The sequence below is a fragment of the Protopterus annectens genome, chromosome 12.part0, assembly GCF_019279795.1.
Source record: "Protopterus annectens isolate FY-2018-M chromosome 12.part0, PAN1.0, whole genome shotgun sequence".
NCBI classification, from domain to species: Eukaryota; Metazoa; Chordata; order Ceratodontiformes; family Protopteridae; genus Protopterus; species Protopterus annectens.
In genome coordinates this window covers 351,088,774-351,112,032 of record NC_056746.1, presented here as the reverse complement: position 1 = coordinate 351,112,032, position 23,259 = coordinate 351,088,774, and the positions used below count along the sequence as shown (strand labels likewise).

The 23,259-nt window shown below is 45.4% G+C and overlaps 1 protein-coding gene across 1 annotated transcript in view; it reads right to left on the bottom strand.

Annotated features, from left to right (window-relative positions):
• LOC122816562 (E3 ubiquitin-protein ligase RNF216-like) overlaps positions 1–23,259 on the bottom strand; it is a gene marked incomplete in the record, with an annotated part of 2,262,287 nt that overhangs the window by 2,036,894 nt on the left and 202,134 nt on the right. Inside the window, 1 exon segment of the mRNA XM_044089426.1 lies at positions 13,467–13,631. Coding sequence (XP_043945361.1) covers positions 13,467–13,550 — 84 coding nt within the window.

Genomic DNA, 23,259 nt, shown 5'->3' with positions numbered 1-23,259 from the left:
AATAGTGATACAGGCAAATGAGTTTTCAATCAAATGGTTTTCAGTTCTTTGAGGTCACTGATCTCTCAGTTAAAAACACACTCATTGAAATGTTATAAAACCATGCATTTTACACATGCGCACACACATTTGATATATATTTCTATATTTTTATATATATATATATATATATATATATATATATATATATATATATATATAGGGATTCATAGCCTGTACATATCTTAAGACTATGAATCGCATTTAGAACCATACACATTTGAATTCTCCAAATATAATATTAACACCTTAAAAATGTATAAAACTGGCTTTAAAACTGCAATTCCCTAATGAACGTGTGTCACAGTTTAATACTACTAGGACACATCCTAGGAAATACAAAGCATTCCCTTCAGAGAATGGTGTTAACCATGTAGTGCACAGAGTGCAGTGATTACTCTCAAAAAAAACAGCTAAATTACATGTTGGTTCAGCACTGGTTTAGCAAAAGACACAACCTTAACAATGCTTACAGTGCTTTACAATTGTTAAACGCCCCTAGGTGCAGTTAAGGTCAGGTCTGCACTAAAAGCAGCCAGCGCTGACCAGTAAACAGCAGCAACAGCAAGAAACTGTTTTGTTTAAACTACTGCTTCTGCCTGCTAACATACACAAAGCATTTTGAATTATACTGCTCATTACTTAAAAGGCTTTCAAAGCCACCACAATACATAATTGTTCCCTAGTAACTAGTTGTACATGGAGCAGATAAATCTCCATGCACTACAAGGAATTATTATGAGCAAATTGCTGACTGCAATGAGCTTCACTCTCCAAGTAAATTTCTTGGCATCCGTGCCAGAAACACATACACGTTACAATCTACAACCCACTCATAACCCTCTAAAATTCAAACAAAAGAAAATGAGCAATCTTAAGCATTTATACAAAACCTGGCAAAATGTTTTTTCCCCCTAATGCAAACCCAAACATGCCAAAAAGTGTTTTTCTCAGCATGCCCAATTTATTTCTGATGCAAAAGTTAATATGGAGAAGTCTGTTTTTATATTCAATTTTTCAAGTGTGCGCACTTAGAAGTAAAGCTACAGAAGTACAGACAGGATACTGTAATTACATTCCAAGCAATTACATATCCAAATGCTTTGACAATACTATGATGGCAAGTTGAACAATGACTACTCTTAAATGTTTTATGCATGTAAATTCAGTATTACTGAGAACAGTTCAGGATATGTGCACTCAGTCTACTGTAACTTTGTCAAGTGTCAACGAAGAAACTGTAGCCATGTGTAGTAAACCATAACCTGGTTTAATACACGCTGAAATGATTCCTTGAAAGAAAGGAACAAAATACAGAGGTAGTCAGACATCTGAGAGAAGCAAAGCTGTGTTAATAATGGACAAATTTGCAAAACTCACATTTAAAGGCAAAGGTCTTTGCAGAGACTACCCCCCCCCCCCCAAGGTAATGTAGTCTTTGAACTGATCATGCAAACCTCATGAATGAAGCCAGTACAGTCATCTGCCTCTACACTATGTTCTTGCACACCACCTTCCCTTTCAAGCTACACAAGGGATGTGTCAGCCTTACTGTTTGTGGATGGGAGGTACTGTTCCACACATTGAATACTTTGCAGCTCGGTTCTATAACATAAGAAAAATAATTTTATTCGAATTAGGCTTGTTGAGGCTGCACACAGGTCTACTCTATGTGCAGTCTCAACATATTTTTACAGACAAAGCTCATTTTACAGATGTGACTTGCAGACAATGAAAAGCTGGTTCTAGGATTACAGAGTGTGAAAAATAAGTCATGTACTCACCACAACGTTCCATCTGAGTAGTTAGATTTCATTTGCCAGCAACCTGTGGGTTCCGGATCCAATACGGATCAGAGCCAGCAGCTTACCAAGCTAAAGATCTGAGCTCCAAGATCCTCCCCCTTACCCATACAACACTGCAACCACCTTCCAATCCTTAGATCGAGCTTGCCACCCAAAAACATGACACACAACAACCTAAGCCAAAAGAAACCTGACCTGAACACACACCAGGCTCGTCAAATTCAGGACATCAAGCCCAAACAGAGAAATAACCATCAAAGTCAGGGGAAAGAAAGAGGGAAGGTTGCTGACAAATGAAGTCTAACTACTCAGATGGAACATTATGGTGAGTACATAACTTCTTTATCTGAAGTAGTTAACTTCATTTGATCATCAACCTGTGGGACAGAGTCCCCCCCAAAATCTTGGGAGGCCCTTAAGGAAGGATATTCCGCAGCACTGCAGAGCCAAAAGAAGCCCTTCTTCTAGACACCAAATCTAGCTTATAATGAGTAATAAAGGTGTGAGAGGAGGCCCAGGTAGCTGCTGAGCAGATATCATCCAGGGAAACTCTAGACCAGAATGCAGCAGAAGTAGCCATAGAACGGGTAGAGTGAGCATGAACCCCTTCTGGTGCTGGTAATCCAAGTTCTTTATATGCTTGTAAAATACAAAGCGAAATCCATTTAGCGAGAGTCACCTTTGAAACTGGTTTCCCCAAAAAGGGTTTAGCAAAGGAAACGAAAAGCTGATCAGATTTAGGGAAAGGTTTGGATCTATGCAAGTAAAAAACGAAACTGCCTGTGAATATCCAGCAAATGAAGTTTGTATTCCCCTTTATTTTGAAAATTAAGGAAAGATACAGGCAAATTAATAGACTGATTAATATTTGACTCCGAAGCAACTTTAGGAAGAAAAGAGGGGTTAGTCCTGAGAGATACCCTATCCTTATGAAAAACTAGGTATGGGGGTTTCATACATAGAGTCTGAAGCTCCGACACTCTCCTGGCTAAAGTAATAGCCACCAGGAAGGCTGTCTTTTATGACAAGAATTTAAAGTCAACTGATGCTGTGTGGGCTCGAACGGGGGCGCAACTAAGGCCTGAAGAAGCAAAGTCAAATCCCATGGTGTGGAAGGATTTTTGATAGCGGGTCTCAGAAGAACCTTTCAAAAAAGTCTTCCAAATTCTGGCAGCAGCTAGGGAACCTGAATTTTCCCTTATGTGAAAAAGGGAAATAGCCACCAGCTGGACTTTTACTGTAGAAGAGCTGGACCCTTGCTGGAAAATAGAAGACAAGAAATCTAACAGCGCTGGAACTGGAGCAGTAAAAGGATCCAGATTTCTCTCCGAAGCCCAAATGGAAAAAAGTTTCCACTTACTACTGTAAACATTCCTGGTAGAGGGACTTGTGTGCCGCTACCAGGCTGGATTTAACCGGGGAAGAGATACCAGGAGTCCTGGCAACTACTGGAACTGGAGAAACCAAGCTGTGAGCCTGAGGCTGTCCAGATTTGGAGGAAGAATTCCCAAGGGATGACTAATAAAATCTGGAATGGGATCCAAGATCCAGGGCGGAGCTAGGAAATGAGACCGCAAGGGAAGCAAACTTGACGAGGCCAGAATGGGGCTATGAGGATAACTCTGCTCCCCAACCGACGAGCTTTCTGTAAGAATTTTGTCATGAGGGAAGCGGGGGATACACATAAAGAAGACCAGGTGGCCAAGCATGGACAACAGCATCCCCGAGAGCTTCCCCAGTAGGGAGAATCAAAGCGAAAAACTTGTTGCACTTTGCGTTGGACGACGATGTGAAGAAATCGCAGCAAGGCTGACCCCACCTGAGGAAGATCTGTTCTGCTACATAAGGGTTCACAGACCACTCGTAAGGCAAAAGGATAGTTCTGCTCAATTTGTCTGACAAAATGTTGGACCAACCTGGGATGTGCATTGCTATCAGAAAGCGGTTGGTGGACATCGCCCATTCCCACACTCTCATGGCCTCTCAACAAAGTGGATAAGGCCTGCCCCCCCCCCCCCCCGTTTGTTGAAGTACCACACCATTGACATACTGTCTGACTGGATCGCAATAGCTCCCAGAGGAAGAGAGGTATGAAGGGCTTGCATTGCTAAAAGGATTGCTTTCATCTATAGAACGTTTATATGCAAAACGGTCTCGCTCTGAGTCCACGTGCCTTGGACAGTCCTGCCCGAGCAGTGCCCCCCCCCACCCTAAGCGGGGGGTTCAGTGGTCACCGTGGTTTGGGCAGAGTCCTTCTCCCAGTTCCTGGGATTGAAGCCACCACGAGAGAATTTTTGCACATTTTGCTCAAAGGGATCGGAAAGTCTAGAGACTGATGTAGTAGAGACCAATGAACTTGTAAAGTCCACTGTAACACTCTCATATGCAGACATGCACAGGGAACCAGATTTATAGCTGTTGCCATGGGCCCTAGGGCTCTCAGGACAAACTCCGCTGGGGGTGCAGGATACTGAAGGAGCGCCAATACATGAAGGGACAGGCTGTGAAGTCTGTCTGGGGTCAAAAATATCCTAGTCTGAAGAGACTCTATTCTTGCCCCTATGAAGTCATTTGAACAGGTTGGAGGGAAGACTTGAGATTTATGGTGATCCCCACAGCCAAGTCGACAACTGAAGAAAGAAATTCCTGGCTAGTACAAGTTGATGCCTGGTGGAGGAACTGAGAAGCCAGTCCAGGTACGGAAATACCTGCATGCCCTGAAGCCTCAGGTGGGCCGCTACAACTGCCATGACCTTGGTAAACACCCTGGGGGCTGTGGTGAGACCGAAGAGTAGGACCCTGAACTGGTAACGACTGGCTCCTAGCCAAAAGCGGAAGAACCTCCTGGATCGCCTGTCCATCAGGATATGGTATTATGCGTCCTTGAGGTCTATCGAGCACATCCAGTCTTCCTCCTACAAGAAGGGCAGGATGGATTGTAGAGTGACCATCTGGAACTTTTCCTTGGCAACAGACAGGTTTATTGCGTATAGATCAAGAATCGGCCTTAAGTCCCCCATCTTTTTTGGCAACAAAAAGAAAGTACAGTTTTGTACCAACCTTAAATGTAGATGTTCGAGTGTATACCCTGCTGCAGTCATCACACTTGGGTTATCCTGTCGTCAGGCGGGCCCGCAGTCGGCCAGAATTCCAAAGTCTTGGTCCGGCGTCGGTTGCTGTCGCTTTTTCCCTGACGTCAGTGCGCCAGGGGTATATATGATGCATCCGACGCCATTTTCTTCAGTTTTTCTTGCCCCAGATGTCAGGTGCCCCCAAAAAGGTGGTCAGAGATAGTACCACTCTAAAAAGTTTAGCACAAACAAAACATCCCTCCAGCTGTAAGCAAATACATCACAAAGGTAGTATGAGGTTTTAAGGTATTGTAAAGTTTTAGTTAGTTAGGTCAGAGGGGATGGAGGGAGGGTAATCTGGACTGCAGCAGGGTATACACTCGAACATCTACATTTATGGTAGGCACTAAACTGTACTATGTTCATCTTGTTACCCTGCTGCAATAATCACACTTGGGTAGAATCCCAAAGCTAAGGTTCAGAGATGGAGTCAAACAGGGTTAGAGGAGGCTAGAAGGCCCTGCAGAACTGCAGTGGCGAAGCCAGCTCTAGTTTTAGAGTAAAGTGGTAGGTGGTAGTGTTTGGTGAAGGTGTGTACTGAACTCCAAGTTGGAGCTTTTAGAATATCTTTAGTTGGCATCCCCCTGAGGAAGGCTGTAGATGTAGCTGCTGCCCTGGTAGAGTGGGGCCTTATGGTAGCAGGAACTGGTTTTCCATGATGGGTGTAGCAAAAACGAATGCAATGTCCGATCCATTTGGAAATGGTCTGCTTTGATATAGCCTTCCCTTGTGAAGCTGCAGCATAGGATACAAAGAGCTGGTCAGATTTTCTGAAAACCTTAGTTTTATCCAAGTAGTAACGTAGTTGCCTGTGAATGTCCAAGGAGTGCAGTAGTCTTTCTCCTTTGTTCTGTGGATTTGGAAAGAAAGTGGGTAAGTAGATGGTTTGATTTAGAGCCACACTGGATACCACCTTAGGCATAAAGGAGGGATTAGATCGTAGAGAAACTCTGTCTTGATGGAAAATGAGGAAAGGCGCCACTGCCATTAGTGCGTGAAGCTCTGAGACTCTTCTGGCTGAAGTTATTGCTAGCAGCAGGGCAGTCTTCCATGATCTAAACTTTAGGTCACCAGAGAAAGCTGGTTCAAAGGGTAGTAGCGTAAGTTTTTCCAGAATAAAGTTGAGGTCCCAGGTTGGTGTAGGTGCTCTCCTGGGGGGGCCTAATGTTTTTGGCCCCTCTAAGAAACTGCCTTAGAAGTGGATGTGAAAATAAGGGAGGATCCGTGTTGTAGTGGGCTGAAATAGCTGAGGCTTGGATTTTAATAGATGAAAAAGAAAGTCCTTTGTGCAACATCTCAGTTAAATACTGTAGAATCTGAGGTATGTGAGGCTGAAAGGCATTTTGGCCTTTAGCTTGGTTCCAGGCGCAAAACCTTTTCCATTTGTCCGAGTAGGCCTTCCTGGTGCTGGGCCTCCTAGCTTCCAGAATAACATCCATAACTGCTTGAGGAAGAGGAGCTGGCTGGTTGCATAGGTGATTTGCCATGCAGCCAAATTTAAGGTTTTGAGCTGGCTGTGTAGAATCTGATTGTCTTGCTGTGTGAGCAAATGAGCAATTTGTGGTAAAATCCAAGGTGGGCCCTGGGCCATATTCCTTAGTAGTGGGTACCAGTGGTGGCGTGGTCAGTCTGGGGCTATGAGTATCATTCTGGGTCTCTCCTTCCAGACTTTCAGCAGCACCTTTGTGAGAAGGGGCAATGGAGGGAAGGCATATACTGTCAGGTTTTTCCAACTGAATGAGAGTGCGTCCACTTTCCAAGCTTGATGGTGAAGCATCCTTGTACAAAATTTTGTTAGCTGATAGTTTTGGGGGCTGGCAAACAGGTCTATGTCTGGGTGGCCCCATTTTTGAGTTATCATTGCAAATACTTGTGGATCCAGTTCCCACTCGTGGGGATCCATGATGTTTCTGCTGAGGTTGTCTGCCAACGTGTTCTTTTTTCCTGGCAGGAATTGAGCTTGTAGCTGAACTTGGTAAGCCCGTGCTGTGTTCCACAAGGTCATTACTTGCCTGCATAGAGGGTAGGAGTGTGTACTCCCTTGTTTATGTACCACATTACTGTGGTGTTGTCTGTCCTTATTGTAAGCTGTCCTGGATGCAAGCGGTCCTTGAAGGCCTGTCAGGGGATTCTGTACAGCTAGCATTTATTTTTGATTGATGTGCAGATTCCTTTGATCTGCAGTCCATATGCCTTGAACGCACTGTCCTGACATGCGTGTCCCCCAGGCATAGTCTGATGCATCTGTTGTCATAGTTTGCCTGGCTGGGGGCAAGGTGAAAGGCTGACCCTTGTTGAGATGATATGCCTGTGACCACCATAGAAACTCTTGTTGAAGGCAGGGAATGAGAGATATCATTGTGTCCAAGCTGTGGCTGTGTTGAGACCATACGCTTTTTAGGTACCACTGTAATTTCCTCATATGCAGCTTTGCAAATGGTATTAGTAGTATGCAAGATGCCATGAAGCCCAAGTCCTGCAGAATTTTTCTTGCAGGGAGTTGGGTCTTTGTTGCCACTGTTTTGAAATATTGAGTCAGCTGTAGTTGTTTGTCTGGCGTCAGATAAGCCATCTGGGCTGCTGTAGTCAAGCTGGCACCCAGGAATGTCGGTGAGGGCACTTGTTTTTGTTTTCTTTTCATTTACTGTGTACCCTAGGCAACTTAGAAGGTGTTTTACAAAAGCCAGATGTTGTAAGAGGATGCCCTTGCTTTATGCTTGGATGAGGCAGTCCAGGTATGGGTATATTTGAATTCCTCTTTGTCTGCAGTATGCGATTACTGGTGCCAGGCATTTTGTGAAAACCCTGAGCGCAGTGGATAAGCCAAAGGGCAGTGCAGGGAATTGGCAATGGGTTGAACCAGCAATGAAACGGTGGTATCTTCTGCAATTTTGTCTGATAGGGACATGCAGGTATGCCTCCTTGAGGTCCAGCGTTACTAGCCATGCTTTCTTGCCCAACATGGGAAGAAGCTGCTGTAGTGTTAGCATCTTGAATTTGGGTACTTGTAAGAAGGTGTTTAGAATTGAAAGGTCCAGAATTGGTCTCCAAGCATTGTCCTTTCTGGGGACTAGAAAGAGTCTTGAGTAAAATCCTTGGCCTTGCTCCCATGTAGGTACCAGTTGAATGGCTGTCATGTCCATGAGAGCTGTAATTTGTTTTTGTGCCTCTGCCCATTGATTTTGTGGCAGGTTTGGCATTCCTCTTATCATTGGCAAGGTGTGGAAATGGAATCTGTATCCCTGTGAAATAATGTCTAGGACTCATTTGTCCTTTGTGACGATGCGCCAGTTGTCTGAAAAAGTGCTAATTTTCCTCCCAAGGGAGCTGCCAAGAGAGTTTTGCTTGGCCATATGAGGTTTAAGTCATTGTGTTTGCCTTCTAGTAGTTTGGGGCCTGTCTTCTCCTCCCTTTGCTTTGCAGTGCCCCATTGTCGAGGTTTGTAGTTGTCCTCTGCCTCTTGGGCGTCTGTATTTACCCCTCTGAGGTTTGTCAGTAGCTGGAAAGGACCAATTTTTTGTTGGCCAATTTCTGCTGAAGCGAGGTACTGAACCTGTAAGAAATCTTTGACCGTCTGCATAGATTTTGCCTTATCCTCCATTTTCTTTAAGACTTCTTCTGCTTTAACTCCAAATAGGACATCCTGCTGTAAGGGAGCATCTAGTAACTGCTTTAACTTGATCAGGCAGAGTTTGTTCCTTTAACCAAGCATGCCTACACGTATAACAGACCCAGTAACAGCTGCTCTACAGGAAGCTTCCAAGGAATCAAATCCACATTGTAAAGTATGTTTGCCCCCCTGTTCAGCTGCATGCAATAGATCCTGCATTTACTTCAATTCAGATTGTTGAGGGTGTGTGCTCATCTTTTGTTTTATTTGAGACATTAGAAATCCCTGGTATTTTAGCATTTGAAATTGACAATTTAGTGCTCTCATAGCTAGAGTGGCTGAAGTGTAAACCTTCTTCCCCCACCTGTCTAGTGCTCTGGACTCCCTTTCAGAGGGTACAGGAATTTTTGCCATAGAAGTCTTGGCCCCTTTGGGACCCTGGGAGATGGTCTCTGGATCAGCAACATGGCTTTTATAAAGGAATTTGTGGGAGTCAGGCACTCTAATATCTGTCTGGTTTGGCTGGAGCAGGAGGCAGAGAATCTAGATTTAAACTAGATTCTGAGTAAACATCATCCACAATGTCTAAAACTGGGGGGATGGCAAGTGGTCTGTGCTGGGGGAGTAAAAGAAACTCTCTGAGCCTTTTCTTTGAGTCAGAGTAATCCTGACCTTCCCAGTGAAAATGTTCCCTCATAGTGTGTAAAGTTTCCCCAAAGGAGTAGTCTTCAGGAGGAGAAGCTGAGGGAACAGAATCCTCAGCATCAGAATCTTCATAAGGGGGAAAGGAGTAATCTTGTTCCTCAGAGGAGCCTGAGGAAATAGACACTTGGTCAGAGGAGGCATAATCTTCCTCTTGTCTAAGCCTTTTGTCGAGTGGGGGTTGGGAACCCCTGATTAAAGAGATCAAATCTTCAGCCATTTTAAGCATCTGTTTCTTAGGCATGGGGCCTTGAACTGGAGACTGAAGTGCAGTCTTTTTTGGTTTAAGAGGAGTCTTAAGCTTAGGATATGTTTTTATGGTGAGCGTCGTCGGTCTGAAGACACCTTCAGAAACCAAAGGTGTTTCTGCAGCACCGGCTTCTCTTTCTGCAATGTCGTCGGTAGGGCCTAAAGAAAATGGCTGCGTCGGCCTAGAACTCTCCGCCATAGGATCCGAAGTGGTCTCGGGTTCCAATTCTGCGGTAGCCAGGGGCTGTGTAGGCACCTCACTGAAAACTGGTGAACCGGAGATCGGCCCAGCCAAGGCTTCGGAGTCTGGCTTGAGTCTAGGCTACCTGTCCTTATCTTTGCGTTTTTTGTGCACACCGGTAGTCGGTTGCTCCGATGGCATAGTGTAATTAAATTTTCTACTGAAGTAGTGTCGTGTGAAATCAAAGCGTCGTTTTATAGTTCGCTTATTGAACCTAGCACAAAAGCGACAACCAGTGACGTCATGGTCTGGGCCTAGGCAGGGTATACAATAAGAATGAAAATCATTATGAGGTATTTGCTTCCCACAAGAAATACAATTGTTAACTTTTTCTGACATCGGTCTGAGGCAAGAAAAGTTTCCCCAACTGGGTACTTAGCTTTATTGAAGACTTCGGATCTGAAATTCAACTTCGAAAATCTCAGGAGTCGGCCGACCGGCACTTGCGAACTGCTTCTGCTTCAGGCACCGCGCGGCAAGAAAGACTGAAGAAAATGGTGTCGGATGCATCATATATACCCCTGGCGCACTGACGTCAGGGAAGAAGTGACAGCAACCGACGCCAGACCAAGACTTTGGAATTCTGGCCAACTGCGGGCCCGCCTGACGACAGGATAACCCAAGTGTGATGACTGCAGCAGGGTAACATGATGAACATCCTGGAATAGATGCCTGATCCGGACTGGTCTGGGGGCATTTGCTGGATTGCACTTTTTTTCTAGCAGCTTTCTTAGTTCCAAAGCTGCCGCCTCCCTTTGAGTGAGTGGGACGTCCGGAAGGCGCCTTGTGTATAGGGGACAGTTTATGAAGGAAATAGAATAGCCTCTGGATATTATTCGAATCACCCAGCGATCGGACGTGATGGACTTCCACTGGGCTAGATGTCTCGGAAAACGCCCCCGACTGCCTCCAGAGAACAGCAGTCGGGCAACCCCTCAGGGCTGCTGCTCGGGTCTGTCAGAAAAAGGTTTCCGTGACCAGAAGTTCTTCGGTACCCCTCTGCCTCTAGGCCGGTGTCCACCTTGTCCCCCTCTGCCTCTGGGGGAGGAGGAGTCCGGAAACGTTCCAGGACTGCTGAGATTTCCAGAACAGCTTCTTTTGCCCTCACTGGTTCCTGGAGAAGGAACCTTGAGGGTTAGAGAAGTGGATCCAGACGGCTGACAGCATTTTCCTGTCCTTCTCACTATGGACAAGCGCATCTCGGACGGTCTTCCCGAACAGGGTCAAACCGTCAAAAGGGGCATTAGTGAAGGACGCCGTGAAAGGTTCACAAAAATCGCAAAGCCGGAGCCAAGCATGACACCTCATGGCAATACCAGACCTGGCTGCCCTAGTGGCTCCCTTGGTGGCGTGAGAGAGTAAACACATGGACGTATTTGGAACAGACTTGAGAGTGGCCATACGAGCAGAGAATGTCTGTTTATCCCTGGCTGAAATGGACTCCGGGGGAGTCTCAGTGTACTCCTTCACGAAGTCACGCTGCAGCCTAATTACGTGGGCCATGTAATTCAGCATCCTTATAGCAAAGGTAGCTGAAGCAAACGTCTGCCTTCCAAGACGATACATCACCCTGGACTCCTTGTCCAGGGGATGGACCGAGGAACTTTCCTGGGTGAGTTCCTTTTTGGTGGCCACCGCCAACACCATGGCATCAACTGGAGAACCCCTACTCCAAGAGGGCTTGTCCACAGAAGGGCTCAATACTTTATCGGGCCGTTTGGGTATGGGCTCTACAGTGTCCGGTTCCTTCCAAGCTCTGGTGGTAATAAGGTTCACCAGAGGGTCAGCTGGGGGAGGGGGGGTGAGACACTCAAGAGGTAGATGGGCCTGTGTCGAACACCTCCAGAAATACTGACTCGACCAAAGGTTTTTGGGTGGACTCTGGCAAAGAATTTCCATTATGTTTCCGAAGGAGATGTCTTCGGGGGGGGGGGGTGTGATCTGGTGGAACCTTCCCCTTCCTCCAAGTCGGTATCTTCAGTGAGGGACTCGGGGGAGTCCATGTGCCTCATTTTGCACTGACATTTGTGAGGTTCCTCCTCAGTGGGACTCTCCGGGGAGGGCTCGTAAACCGCCTCGTATTCCTCAAGGGGAACTGTCTGGGGCATATCGGACACAGGCTGTCCCCTGGGAGGACTGGATGATGGAAGACAAACTCAGTTGTGAGGGAGCAGGGGCGGACTCCGAGGAAAGAGTGAAGGGTCTCGATCCTCCAGAGAGAACCCTCTCCACAACGTCGAAAGCCAAAGGGGGCCTGGCTTCCCTGAAGCTGGTGGTGTGGGTAGCCATACCCCTCGGATCAGATGAGGGGATCGAGCCAAAGCTGGAACCACCAGACCCAAGGAAACTGCATGCCCGACCACAACGGGGCCGACAACACACTCGATACCTCGGATCCGACGTCCAGGTCTCAGCTCCGAGAGCTCGGATCAGACAAGCTCGAGGGCATGGCCGTCATCAAGGTAGGAGGGACCATCGGCGCCGACCCTGAACTCCAGGGCTCCTTGGATCCACAGACTCAGAGGGTGGATCGGAGGAGGAGCTATCCTGGCAAACGGAGCCGAACTCCTCGCTCCGGCTTGGGGGGGGTAGCAACACTCCCATCTGCAATTGTGTTTGCAGGAACCTTCTCATCATCAGGTCCATATCTGCTTCAGAGAGGCTCCTAGTGGATCTTGAGGACGCCACCGACAGGGAGGGCCGATGAGAGGACGACCTCGAGGCGGGCTGAGTCTCCTCCTCCGGGGAGAATCGTGCAGAACGGAGCCAAGGGGAAGATGGTCTAGCAATATTTTCCGGTGTCGAGATCATCTTAGCGGGAGGGGCGGACGGATCAGAGTTCACTTGCCTCTTGCGACCCGTCTCGATCTCTCTTTTTCTCTCTTTTTCTTTATCTCTGTTTTTCTTTCCTGGCCTCTCTCTCTCCCTGTTTAGAGGTGGGAGTGAGAGTCCTGGACAGGAGAGAAGGGCCGGAAGGTTGAACAGTCACAGCCGTGACTGAAGATGCTGCAGAAGAAGTGGCTGACTCTGCTGGTAAAAGACCCGCTAGAATTAGCTTGGTCCTGCGATCCTGCAGGGCCTGGGGGTTAAAGGCTGCACAAATCTTGCAGCCAGATTTCAGATGGGGAACCCACAAACAACGCACAGTGTGTGACCATTGGCTGGCGACAGCTTATGGCCACATTCTGTGCACTTAGAAAAGGTCGGTTTCTGACCTTCTGACATAACTAACTTAGACAAATTAAGTAATCAAGTACTCACAACACACACTAAGGGCAGGAAGGGGAGGCCTACACAGACAGAAAGCTTAGAAACTTTCTTATACCACTACACTATTATTTCTAAATGCAAAACCTGTATTAGAACAAGGACAGGGTATTAAGAGTTTTAGCACTCAAAAACACACACACAGACCGAAAGTTAGATAAAAACCTAACGAGCCTGCCTGGAGCTAAAAAATCCCATGCTGGAAATGCCGCGGCAAACGAGATCTGAGGATTGGAAGGAGGTTGCAGTGTAGTATGGGTAAGGGGAGGAGCTTGGATCTTTAGCTTGGTAAGCTGCCGGCTCAGATCCGTATCGGATCTGGAACCCACAGGCTGATGATCAAATGAAGTTAACTACTTCAGATCTGCAGTTACTGAATATGGAAATAAAATACAAAAGACCTGAAAAGGTTGGAAACTAACCTTTCGTGTGATTGCATAGTGACCTTTTAGTTCATGCAATGCCCATTTGATGTCCTGACTGCTAAGCATTTTAAAATCTGCCATTAACAGGTCTGCCGCTTGAATGAAGCAACGTTGATCCACTGGAGCCAGCTGAGAAATGTCAAAATAATCCACCTTAGGTGCCTGTGAAAAAAGAAAACATGTTTTAAAGCTGACTCGACAATCACAGCTAGTTTACTATACATCAGCATTCAACCACACAGTTCAACTCTACTAGGCTAGACTGCACAAGACTCAGTGCACTCGGACACACACACAACTCTTATCTCCCCCCTTTTACAGCACCTTCATCTCTATAATTCATACTCCTCTATTACCCCCTTCTATTTGATTCTACCCTCTCCAAGTCTACCCAACATATCAAAAACATTTCCACTTCACTTCTCATTACCTCCAGCCCACATTTTCATATTTTTTTACATTCACTCCTAACAACCTCTCTCCTCTAGTGTCACTCTACTTATGTTTTTTCCAAATGTGTCACCTGTGTAACTTCTGCTTAAACTGCAACTGATGCCTGCTTATATATTCCATTGTTTACTTTGGGGATTTGTGCATTTATACTGTCACTACTACTTGTTTGTATAGTACACTGTATGATACGGTCTTCTCTTGCCATCCAGCTCACGTCATGCTTGAAAGGCATTTCTGAACCCGAGCACACACCCAATTAAAAAGATAAAATAAACTTACTAATTATTACATCAAACATGCCATGCTAACTGAAGGAAAACTAGTTCCAGAAACTGAAAAAAGATCAATGAATATTTTTTCTCATTTGGCAAAGACTTGCAAGTAGTATTTAAATACTGCAAATCAACTACCAGTATAAAACAGGGATACCAGTACAGTATCAGAATATATTTAACACATAGAAAGCATTTATTTACACTTTGGAACTGAGAAAAAAATCACACTCGTACAGCAAGGTGTGACATGTATGAAATTGGCTGTAACAAACTTGTTACAGCTAGGTTTTTACATAACGAACTACAGAATGAACTGGCACACTACCCAAGTACAATGTTCAATCATAGCCTCACCTCAGGCTTTGTACCCACTGAATGGCGCACCGCGACAGTTATCCCACTCCACAAAGGGGGAGCCACGACAGACCCCGGGAACTACCGCCCCATTAGCCTGATGAGCCTGGTCTGCAAGGCCATGGAATGCATCATCGTGGAACTCAAACAAAGACATTGGTAATCTCCAAACTCTGGACCCTACCCAGTTTGGATTTGTAAAAGGCAGATCATGCCTCCTAAACCGGATTGACTTCTTTGAAGCAGTCACCAAAGCCATAGATGAGGGTAAAATGGTTCACACAGCTTATATAGATCTCGCCAAGGCTTTTGACACCACCACCCACTCTGGAATTATAGATAAGCTCACTAAACTAGGTATAAATCCCTATGTCACAAGATGGGTTGCCAACTGGCTCACGGACAGAATCCACACTGTGAAAGTAGCGGATTCCAAATCCGACATTAGACCAGCGACAAGTGGAGTACCACAGGGTTCAGTCCTGGGTCCTCTCCTGTTTGGTATCTACTTCTCTGAAGTGCAAGCCAACACAGAAGGTCTTTGGCTAACAAAGTTTGCAGATGACTGCAAACTAGGAGCCATAATCAAAACTCCTAACGATGTGGACAAACTACAAAAGGGCCTCACTGAGACAGATACCTGGTGTCAAAGCCATGGCCTGAAGCTCAATGTCAAAAAGTGTACTGTCATCCCCTTTGGTAAAAACTCTGTACCCATGAACTACCACATAGCTGGTAGTCTACTTAATGCTGAAAATGTGACAAGAGACCTTGGGACACAGGTGGACAGTAGTCTCTCCTTTGATAATCACATTGCCACAGTGGTCAGGAAATCCTTCTACGTGGCTCATCTCATCACAAAAGGATTCTCATCCAGAAAAAAAGAGGTCATTGTTCCCCTCTACTCATCACTCATTAGACCCATTATAGAGTACAAGTCCCTTTTGGTATGTACCTCACAAGACATCTACAACAACTGGAAAGACCACAGAAATACCTCACAAAGAGGATTACTGGCCTCAAACAGATGCCCTATGCAGACAGTCTCAAAAAACTACAGCTTTACTCCATTGCATATCGCCTACTCAGGGGTAATTTCTGCCTAACATACAAAGCTATGTCAAACCCAGAGCTGTTGGACATGCTCCACTTAAAGAAATCCCAATCCCTCCAAGCTACACGCTCTAGGGACCTAAACCTTGTCACCACAATAAACAGAACATGCTGGAGGGATAGATTCCTGTCCCAGAGACTTCCCATACTCTGGAACAGACTACCTATGTCAAACAGAGCTCCTCATTAGCACTCCAAGAAAAATCTTGATGATTGGATGGGAAATAAGAAATTCACCCCGAGATCACTTCTGTGGCTCTGCTCGACAGGGGCACAGGAAAATAATTTTCTTGGGTGGCGAAAGCCAGGGTACATTTTTTGGCTAGGCTTGTATGGGCCTTAGGGCCGATAGCCTAGTACCTACCTATGAACCTATATAAACACTTATCAGAGTGCCTATTGCTCCCTCAGACAGCAACACCACAGAACTGCATCAGAAACCTTCAGGCAGCTTGGAAAGTTAAAGAACTCTGCATCTGCAATGCTATGCAAAAAAAAGTGTGTCAGTGCATAAGTGCCTAACAGCTTTTTAAATTGCTGACTGATTAGAGGCACATGTTCCACCTGACTGGTGTCTGTATGGCAGAATGAGGAGAATTATAAATTTTAAAGCCATCAAATATTTTGTATTCCAACACATTTCTTAACCTGTTTAATACACAGAATTGTAAGCATAACTTAACTTTGGTAACATATTTTTGGAGATGCATTTCAACAAATTCCCTTCCTAAGCTTTTCTCTCAAGGTGAGCTCCATGAAATACATTTCTCCAAACAAAAACTGAACTGGTTATGACAATCAGCCTGATCATAATAATCTTTACTATTTACTTATGGCACATAATCAAAACACTACATTCCTGCTTTAAAAGCTATCTGATCCAATCTCAACCTCATCCACTTAGATGTTATTTTTTATACTAGCTGCAGAAGGATCATGCATGCATCATATTCAATTTGCAGAACTAAAGTCACAAACGAGTACAGAAGACAATGCCGACAGATTTAAAAAAATGTGAGAAATATCTGGAACTACACGCCAAAAAAAGTACAGTTGTGTACACTTGCCATAAATGTAGATGTTAGAGTGTATTCACTGTTGCAGTCATCACACACGGGTTTATCTGACTGCAGGTAACCCTTAGTCGGACCGAATACCAGTGTCTTGAGATTTCTGCATCGGATGCTGTCACCTCTTCCATGACGTCATAACATCAGGGGTATAAAACATGCAGAAGACACCATTACATCAGTTTTTCTTGCCCCAGATGTCATGAGCCCCCAAAAAGGAAGCAATTACATGGTGTGGAACATCTACAGTAAAAAGTAAATACCATAGCCATAAGATATGGCCAAAAAGAGGATAGGTAGAAAGTCTAGAAAAGTCAGGGGGCTGGAGGGAGGCTAACCAGGACTGCAACAGTGACTACACTCAAACATCTACATTTATGGTAAGTGTACACAACTGTACTATGTCCTTCGTGTTTCACTGTTGCAGTCATCACCCTTGGGTTGATTCCCAAAGTTGAGTAAGGGAGGAGGCAGTCAAGAAGTATTAGGGCTGACTAGCAGGCCTTGTAAGACTGCTGTGGCAAATACTGCTCTGGATTTAGAAAGGACAGGTAAGTGGTAATGCTTGGTGAAGGTGTGTACATAACACCAGGTTGCAGCTTCCAGGATGTCCCTGGTAGGGACTCCCCTGAGAAATGTTGTAGAAGTTGAGGTAGCCCTACTGGAATGAGTTTGGATTCCCTGTGGGTAGGATTCTCCATGGTGTTTGTAGCAGAAATGGATGCAGTGTGCTATCCATTTGGAAATGGTTTGCTTTGAAATGGCCTTGCCCTCTGCCCCTGTAGCAAAGCTGACTAGCAGCTGGTCAGATTTTCTGAAAGGCTTAGTCCCATCAAGGTAGAACCAACACAGGTGGAATAGCTAGGGCCCTGTGTTGTGGTAGTAAAAGGAAGTCTCTGAGCCTTTTCTTAGATTCTGAAAAATCTTGGCTCTCCCAGTGAAAATGTTCCCTCAGGGTATGCAAGGTTTCCCCAAAAGAGTAATCCTCAGGAGGGGAGGATGAAGGGATAGATTCTTTAGCATCAGAATCCTCACAGGGAGAAAGAGTATTCCTGATCAAACCTGATCTGAAGATTAATTTTCTGTCTCTTGCCTAGGCCTTTTATCAGGAGGGGGATGGGAACCCCTGATCAAGGTAATTAAATCTTCGGCCATTTTGAGCATCTATTTTTTGGGCATGGAGGCCTGTCCATGAAGCTGTTGTACTTGTTTCTTTGTCTTTAAAGGTGCTTTAGTCTTTGCCTTTGAAGCTGAAATCGTTTTAATGCATAATTGAGTGGGTCTGAAAACACCCTCAGAAGCCAATGCCTGCTCAGCGGCTCTGGACCCATCTGAGGGAATAGTCTCCGAAGGTCCAATACCTTGAGCTTCCAGCGGCCTAGTCGACTCCACGTGGAAGTCGGTAGCGGCCTGCGGGTCTAAAGTAGCGGGCACGCAGGGGCTGCGAAGGCGCTTCACTGAGAACCGGCGACTGGATTAGAAGAAGCCTCGTCTTCGGTTTTGGACCTCGGATGCCTGTCCTTTTCTTTTTCCTTGCGTTCCTTGTAAATTCCGGTAGTCGGATGGCTATCGGACAACATTGTATACTTAAATCTTCTGCCAAAATAATGTAATGCAAAATCGTACCGACGCTTAATAGTGCGTTGGTTAAATCTTAGCACAAAACCGACAACTAGCAATGTCGTGGTTAGGGCCTAGGCAAGGAATACAGTAAGAATGAAAGTCCTTATGAGGTATTTGCTTCCCACAAGAAATACAATTATTAACTTTTTCTGACATCGGTCTGGAGCAAGAAAAACGTTTCCCCAACGGGGTACTTAGTTTTTAATGAGGACTTAGGATCTGAAATTCGAACATGAAAATCTCAGTAGTCAGCCAACCGGCACTTGCGAACTGCTTATGCTTCGGGCACCGCACGGCAAGACAGACTGAAGAAAATGGCGTCGGCTGCATCTTTTATTCCCCTGGCACATTGACGTCAGGGAAGAGGTGACCGCGACTGACGCTGGACCTAGACTTTGGAATTCAGGCCGACTGAGGGTAGCCTGCCAGCAGGATAACCCAAGTGTAATGACTGCAACAGTGAAACACGAAGAACATCCTGAGCTGCCTGTGCACGACACAGGAGTGCAGGATCCTCTTCCCTTTATTCTGAGGATTAGGGAAAAAGGTTGGTAGATGGACGGATTGGTTTAAAGCCACAATGGATACCACCTTGGGCATAAATGATGGGTTAGTCCTGATGGAGACCTTGTCAGCCTCAAAAATAATGAAGGGTTCCACAGCCATTAGTGCCTGTAGCTCAGACACTTTTCTTGCTGAAGTGATGGCTAGAAGTAAGGCTGTTTTCCAAGAGAGGAAATTTAACTCTGTTGTAGCAGCAGGCTCAAAAGGGGGAAGCGTGAGTGAACTTCTCTAGTACAAAGAAAAGATCCCAGGGCAGGGGTGGAAGCTCTCCTCGGGGGTCTTAAATTGTTAGCTCCTCTCAGGAACTGTTTGATGAGAGGGTGAGAAAAGAGAGGTGGCTCCATATTGTAATACGCTAAGATGGCAGAGGCATGAATCTTAATTGATGAGAAGGAAAGGCCTTGGTGGAGCAGCTCTGCTAGGTAATCTAGAATTTGAGGTAAAGAGGGCACTACTGTGCCCTTTCCTACAGACTGGCTCCAAGTACAGTACAGTTGTGTACCTACCATAAATGTAGATGTTCGAGTGTATTCACTGTTGCAGTCATTACTCTTGGGTTATCCTGCTGGCAGGCTACCCTCAGTCGGCCAGAATTCCAAAGTCTAGGTCCGGCGTCGGTTGCTGTCACTTCTTCCCTGACGTCAGTGCGCCAGGGGTATAAAAGATGCAGCAGACGCCATTTTCTTCAGTTTTTCTTGCCCCAGATGTCAGGTGCCCCCAAATTGGTCGCTGAAAAATATGTCAATAAAAATGCATGCACAAAAATAACATTTCCTTCATCTACAAGCAAATACACCCAATGGGTTGTATAGGATAGAGAAGAGCAGATAAGCCCCAGCAAAGAAAGGGGGATGGTGGGTGGGTAACCTGGACTGCAACAGTGAATACACTCGAACATCTACAGTTATGGTAAGTACACAACTGTACTATGCTCATTGTGTTTCACTGTTGCAGTCATAACTCTTGGGTTGAATCCCAAAGCTGAGGATGAGTGGCAGGGCTAAATAGGATTAGGAGAGGCTATGAGGCCCTGCAGGACTACAGTGGCAAAGCCTGCTCTGGACTTAAAGAGGAAAGTGGTAGTGCTTTGTGAAAGTGTGCATTGAACTCCAAGTTGCAGCCTCTAAGATATCTTTGGTTGGTACTCCTCTGAGGAAGGCTGCTGAAGTGGCTGCAGCTCTGGTGGAATGAGGCCTAATGCCATGTTGAAAATAGCAGAAACGGATGCAATGACCTATCCATTTAGAAATAGTCTGTTTTGAGATCGCCTTTCCTTGTGATCCTGCAGCATACGACACTAAAGGTTGCTTAGTCTTTCTGAAAGCTTTAGTTCTGTCCAAGTAGAAGCATAACTGCCTGTGTATGCCCAAAGAATGCAGAATTTTCTTACCCTTGTTCTGTGGATTTGGATAAAAGGTAGGCAAGTGAATGGTTTGGTTGAGGGCCACACTGGACACCACCTTAGGCATAAATGTAGGGTTTGTCCTCAGGGATACCCTGTCTGGATGAAAAATGATAAAAGGTTCCACCGCCATGAGTGCTTGTAACTTCGAGACTCACCTTGCAGAGGTTATTGCTAGAAGCAGAACTGTTTTCCAGGATAAGAATTTTATATCTGCTGTTGATGTTGGCTCGAAAGGAGGCAGGGTGAGCTTTTCCAAAACATAATTGAGGTCCCAGGCAGGAATTGACTTAGCTTTAGTGAAGACTTTGGTTCTGAAATTCAGATTTGAAAATCTCAGGAGTCGGCCGACCGGCACTTGCAAACTGCTGCTGCTTCGGGCACCGCGCGGCAAGAAAGACTGAAGAAAATGGCATCGGCTGCATCTTTTATACGCCTGGCGTACTGACGTCAGGGAAGAAGCAACAGCAACCGACACCAGACCTAGACTTTGGAATTCTGGCCAACTGAGGGTAGCCTGCCAGCAGGATAACCCAAGAGTAATGACTGCAACAGTGAAATACGATGAACATCACATCTTTTCTACTTTTCTAAATAGGATTTCCTAGCAGTAGGTCTTCTGGCCTCAAGGATGATGTCCAGCATCTGTTTGCTGAGGGTTGCTGGTGGTATGTTCAGGGAAGAAGCCAGGCTGCAAGGTTCAGTGTTTGCAGCTGAGGATGCAAAATCTGTCCCTCCTGCTGAGACAGCAGGAAGGGGGACTGATGTAGGTGCCAGGGTGCCCCTGCTGTCAGACTGCGTAGGAGTGAGTACCAGTGCTGGCGTGGCCAGTCTGGTGCAATAAGGATTTGTCCTTGGTCTGTCCTGCTTGATCTTGAGTAGCACTTTTGAGAGGAGGGGGAGAGGGGGAAAGGCATAAATTGAGAGGTTTTCCCATGTAAAGGATAGGGCATCCACCCGCCATGCTTGGCTGTGGGGATTTCTTGTGCAAAGTTTGCTCAACTGATGGTTTTGGGGGGAGGCAAAGAGGTCCACCTCTGGTGTCCCCATCTGTTGATTAGAAGTTTGAATAAGTTGGGTTCCAGTAGCTTTCTGCTTAAGTCGTCTGCCAGTGTATTTTGTTTGCCTGGCAGGAATTGAGCTTGCAGGTGCACTTGGTTCCACAGGGCCATGGCTAACATGCAGAATGGGTAGGAATGAGTTCCCCTCTGCTTGTTTATGTATCATATAACTGTGGTGCTGTCTCTGTCTTTATCAAGAGTTGTCCTGGAAGGAAAAGGTATTTGAAGGCTGTCAGAGCATTCTGTACAGCTAACATTTCTTTTTGATTGATATGCCGGTGAATTTGGCCTGGGCTCCATTTGCCTTGAATGCATTTGCCTGCCATGTGAGACCCCCATGCATAGTCTGATGTGCCTGTTGATAGGGTTTGGGTGGCAAGGTGTTGAGAGAAAGGAAGTCCCTTGTTGTGGTTGCAAGCCTCTGCCCACCATAGGAACTCTGAAATGATAGGAATCAGTGTTTCCAAGTCCTGTGAGTGTTGACACCAGAGACTTTTTAAGTACCATTGAAGTTTCCACATATGCAGTCTTGCATATGGAATTAGTAGAATGCATGAGGCCATGAAACCTAGGGCTTGTAGTATTTTTCATGCAAATAGTTGGGTCTTGGAGGCCATTAGTTTGAAGTAGTTTGACAAATTAATCTGCTTTACTGGAGTGAGGAATGCCACCTGGGAAGTTGTGTTTAAGCTTGCTCTCAGGAATACAATCTTTTGGCTGGGCACCAGATGTGATTTCTTTTCATTGATGGTGTACCCCAGAGAAGTTAGAAGTGTCTTTACAAATGCCAGGTGCTGAAGTAACAATTCATGACTATTCGCCTGAATCAGGCAATCGTCCAATTATGGGTAAATTTGAATATTTTTCTGCCTGCAGTATGCAATGGCTGAACCCAGGCACTTTGTGAATAGCTCCAAAATGAAAAAAAGCCAGCACCCAGGAGAATCTGAATACAATAATTTATTTAGACTAGACCGGTAGTTGAAAAAACAAAAAGAGTTATGAATAAATCATAAAAAATGTCCACATTAGAAATGAAATAATGCTATTCATCTATTCAAAATGTCATGTTAATATTAACCATTCCTTTCTAGTAACCCCATCATTATGCTTTCTCAATTTGCATTATTATGCTATATATCTTTAGGCATTAACATGACATTTTGAATAGATGAATAACATTATTTCATTTCTAAATGTTTATCTCATTGGTTGAAGCTATATAAGATTCTGACTCAGTCACATTTTTTATGTACTACTGAAGAAAACCTTGTGCTGAAACCGGTCTAGTCTAAATAAATTATTGTATTCAGATTCTCCTGGGTGCTGGCTTTTTTTTTTTTCTACTACTGTACTTGCCTGGCACCAGCCTACGCCTAACTTCCATCTCTTCATACTTTGTGAATACCCTGGGAGCAGTAGATAACCCAAAGGGAAGTGCAGATAACTGATAGCGCAAACAGCCTCCCCTGAAACGTAGACATTTCCTGCAATTTATGGGGATGCGCCGATAAGCTTCTTTTAAGTCTAGGGTGACTATCCAGGAGTCCTTGGCTAGTATAGGAAGCATCTGTTGCAGTGCAAGTCTTTTGATTTTTTTGGGCCACCAGGGAGGTGTTGAGAATGGGAAGATCCAGGATAGGGCACCATGACCACTCTTTTCTGGGAACCAGGAACAGTATGGAATAGAAATCCTGTCCCCTTTGCTCTATTGCAATAGGTTGAATAACCCTGATACTAAGAAGAGAAAGTACTTGCTTTTGAGCCTCTGCCCACTGGTTTGGAGGAAGGTCTGGCACACAGCGTGAGATTGACAGTGAGTTGAAGTAAAATCTGTATCCCTGGGATAAGATGCTTAGGACCCATTGGTCCCTT